Source organism: Marasmius oreades, chromosome 3 (genome assembly GCF_018924745.1).
Source record: "Marasmius oreades isolate 03SP1 chromosome 3, whole genome shotgun sequence".
Classification (NCBI taxonomy): domain Eukaryota; kingdom Fungi; phylum Basidiomycota; class Agaricomycetes; order Agaricales; family Marasmiaceae; genus Marasmius; species Marasmius oreades.
Genome location: NC_057325.1, coordinates 152,558 through 156,061, shown reverse-complemented (window position 1 = coordinate 156,061; position 3,504 = coordinate 152,558). Strand labels below are relative to the sequence as shown.

The 3,504-nt window shown below is 46.1% G+C and overlaps 1 protein-coding gene across 1 annotated transcript; it reads left to right on the top strand.

Moving 5' to 3' along the window:
* On the top strand, positions 1 to 1,120 carry E1B28_005368 (uncharacterized protein; the record flags this gene model as incomplete). The annotated part of the gene is made up of 8 exons (XM_043149926.1): positions 1 to 34; positions 86 to 156; positions 214 to 265; positions 327 to 387; positions 445 to 539; positions 600 to 749; positions 807 to 941; positions 1,005 to 1,120. The coding sequence occupies 8 exons, from the start codon at positions 1 to 3 to the stop codon at positions 1,118 to 1,120; spliced, it is 714 nt and encodes a 237-aa protein (XP_043011010.1).
* Between the last annotated feature and the right edge of the window lie 2,384 nt (positions 1,121 to 3,504).

Here is a 3,504-nt window from a genome sequence, read left to right as displayed (position 1 = left end):
ATGGGAGCGAGGGCCACACGGGTAACCCTGTACGGTATGTGGCTATAAACTTGCCTCAGATTGAGCACTGATCGTTTACTATCAGGTATTATCATTGGATTGGCTATCTGCGTGAATGCCATTGCGGTCGTGATTATAGACGACCTAGAAGAAGCTGTGGGTACTGGTTAGTCCTACTATCAGCTGTCTGCCCTAACACTACTGCTTGCTTAGATTGATGCATTCACAAATTTTGGCATTCCCTTGCCCGGTTTTGGTTCTGGAGGTAGCTCCCCATCCGGCATACATTTTGCTCTGTAGTTGATGGATCCATTCCAATCCAACAGTGCGCTTCGGAATTGTTGCATGTGTAGTAGGATTTCTGACATGGGTATGGACAAGTGTTCTGTGGGTGGTTATTTTCTAAAATAACATCACTCCTCTAACCTTTTCTTCATTGAACAGCATGGCCTGGAACGACAAACCATATTCCGAAGGTGGCTTGGCACTCTCTTTGACCCACTTTATTTCATTCATAGTGATGTCCCTTATTTGGTTTGGTGAGGTTTTCTTCCTCAGTGATATGATGTTCAACCGTTCCTAACACTTCACAAAAAAAGCCATTGCGATCATGCACTTTGTTGAAACAGCGGTTCCATGTCAAGGATCGACGTTTGAGTTTGATGGCGATTACGTTGTATACAGTTCCCCTTCGTGGTGTGGTGAGACGTCAGTCGTTGGTGCTCTTTCGTTAGTTATATCTATTCTTTGTGAGCGTCCATATTCCCGCTTTCAAGGCCATGTCATTCACTTACTACCTGCAATAGCCGGTGCAACTGCTCTTTTCATCCTTGTCTCTTCCCGCAAAGTCGGAGGACTTCAAACTAAGTTGGTCGCTCGCGATGGTGAAATCAATCTCCGTGAGATGAAACACGCCACTAGAGTCCGTATCGCACTTTACTGTTAGTATTTGCGATGATTTGGTCTGTGGATTGACGCTAATCATTTGGATTCCATGTTCTCAGGTCTTATTTTGGTTTTTGGTCTGGCAATTAATGCCATGACTCCCTTCGCCACTATCGTTACGATCGTTGCCACGGTGGAAGACATCAAGGTTTCGAATGGTGCTGATAGTAAGTAAAAATGCTCATTCATTAGGGTCTTCAGAGAGAATTATATGATTGTCACGCTCCATTAGCGGCGTTGTTGATCATTGCCTTGGTATGTTCGCTGTTCACCTGGATATGGGCTAGTGTTCTGTGAGCGTTCTCCCTCTTTCCATATGATTCCGTATTCATAGAATTCCTTAACTTACTTAAGGCTCGCATACCACCGTCGTATTTCACCAAAGAATCCTATGACACGGGCATCTGCCCACTGCATCTCAACAATGGTACTTGGCACAGTTTGGTTCGGTAACTATCCCCAGCGCTCCCTCGAAATTCTACATTCGTATCTTTTCTCACGCGATGGCTTATTCCAGTGCTCGGAGTTATCATAATTGGCTTCGCCAGTTCCAATTGCGCAATCTTCGATTTCGATAATGATATTTTTGCCGAATCCCGAAGTCTGGGTCTCGGGTACTGTGAGTCCACTATACCGGTGGGGGTTTTATGCTTGTGTTTGTCTGTTCTTCGTGAGTATCAAAAAATAATAATTCTATCCTCATTTTGTTTACCCGCGGGGATTTCTGACCATGATATACTTACCAGTTGATTCGGTATCGGCGTTCATTCGTGTTCAAATTAGACGTGGAGGAGGGTCCATCTTTAAGTGTCATGTGGCACAGTTCGATGGAGGCGGACCTGTAAAAGAACCTCAGGTACAGTTGCCACTGGCACCAGCAGCGCTAGGCTATTCTCATTGCGTTCACACCTCGATACCACTACCTGGTTCCGACGCTTCTGCCATCGTGGTACTACCTTCGTGTCATGCTTGTCATCATTGCTGCCACCAATACCATGGGCATGGTGCACCGAATACTCATGCGCAGGCGTAATTCGAGTATGTAGGTCGATAGTTCAGAGTCCTGTTTGTAGGGGAAAAGAAAGGACTCGGGCCCCCTTAGAAGCCATTATGGTAATTACATTCGGACGTTCGGACCTGTTTTATCGTAATACGTTCGCTCGACTGTGGCAATAAATAATTTTGTCGGCATTTCTCGGACACCGAGTTATCCGGGCGCTCTGCTGACCTATCCTTTTTTGACATGATTCGGCACTTCTTTCCAGCGCTCTGACGCTTCATTTCCCGTTGAGGTACCAGCGAATGACGCGGATGTCGTGCAGGGATCGCGCACATAAGGTTACCACTACCTCTTGAATGACAGTGGTATGATACTGGTGGTAGGGTTCAATCTAGTCTTCAAAATCCCCATGCCCGTCGCGGTAAGTGTCCACAATTTAAGGGTAGCGTCTTTGGATAAAACATGACTGATCTTTGATGATGGCGTCGAAGTTATACAGCATAATTGCAGCATAATTAGCGCGAGGTACGTTCACGCTATAGTGTCCTTTTTTGCCTTTGACAGACGAACTGTGTAGTCGAGGATTGTAGGGTCTGGGTATCTCCGCTTCCACTGCAAAACTTTAATAAGCTGTAGTATTGCCCTCTGACCACGGAATAATAACGGGAGTCAGTCAAGCTGATTTTACTTATCCACCCAAAGATAATTGGAAACTCGCGTGAGCGTCTTTTGACAGCACCGGCATCATAATCGGCCCAGACAATCGTGGGAACGCTGCACCATAACGGCCACAGCTTCACAGCCGCCTTCCGACATCTCCGCTGCTGACCACTCTTGAGAACGCTACGGGTTCCCAAAGTGACTTTGGATCAGCTCCGAGCTATTTTGGAGGCTACTAGTTCGTCTAGTGCCTATGCGTCGTCAGTGCGGTTGGAACAACCCTAAGTGACTTCCTCGATTTCTTCGGAGTTTGCCAGAGATCCCCCTCTCTCCTCGTCTAGTTGTAGGCGACCATCTAGGACCTCAAGATCGAAGAGATTAAAGAAAGACTACCGAGATGGAAAGACAAAATTTAGGGAAACAATGGTGGGTCTTCGCGTATGTCTGTGCATGACTTGAACCATAGCCCAACGCGGCGTACCAGAATGTGACGTGGACCTACGCCTTTGTGCAAGTTGGTGGGAGATGATCCGATTGATCGATGAAGCGCTAGAAGTAGTCTCTATAACTTTTTTCTTTCTCTGCTTTCGTGATTGGTAGGTATACGAGACTGATGATTTAACTTTTCTAGTTCCGGTCCTGGGTATCCATTCAATCAATCCATGTCACACTTGGTGGGTAGTAGGTACACTACCCTAAACAGGGAAACGAACGGTATTGAACAATCCGCTTCTACAGTTGGACTTGGAAATTTTTTCATTGAACACATCAAACACGGCAACAATACCATCAGGTGGGTATCGGCATTTGGCAGATCTCACTTTTCCCTATAATATGCAGCTAGAGAGGGTTCCGACTTCCATCTACTTTTCCAACTTCTACTTTTTCCAACTTCAAGG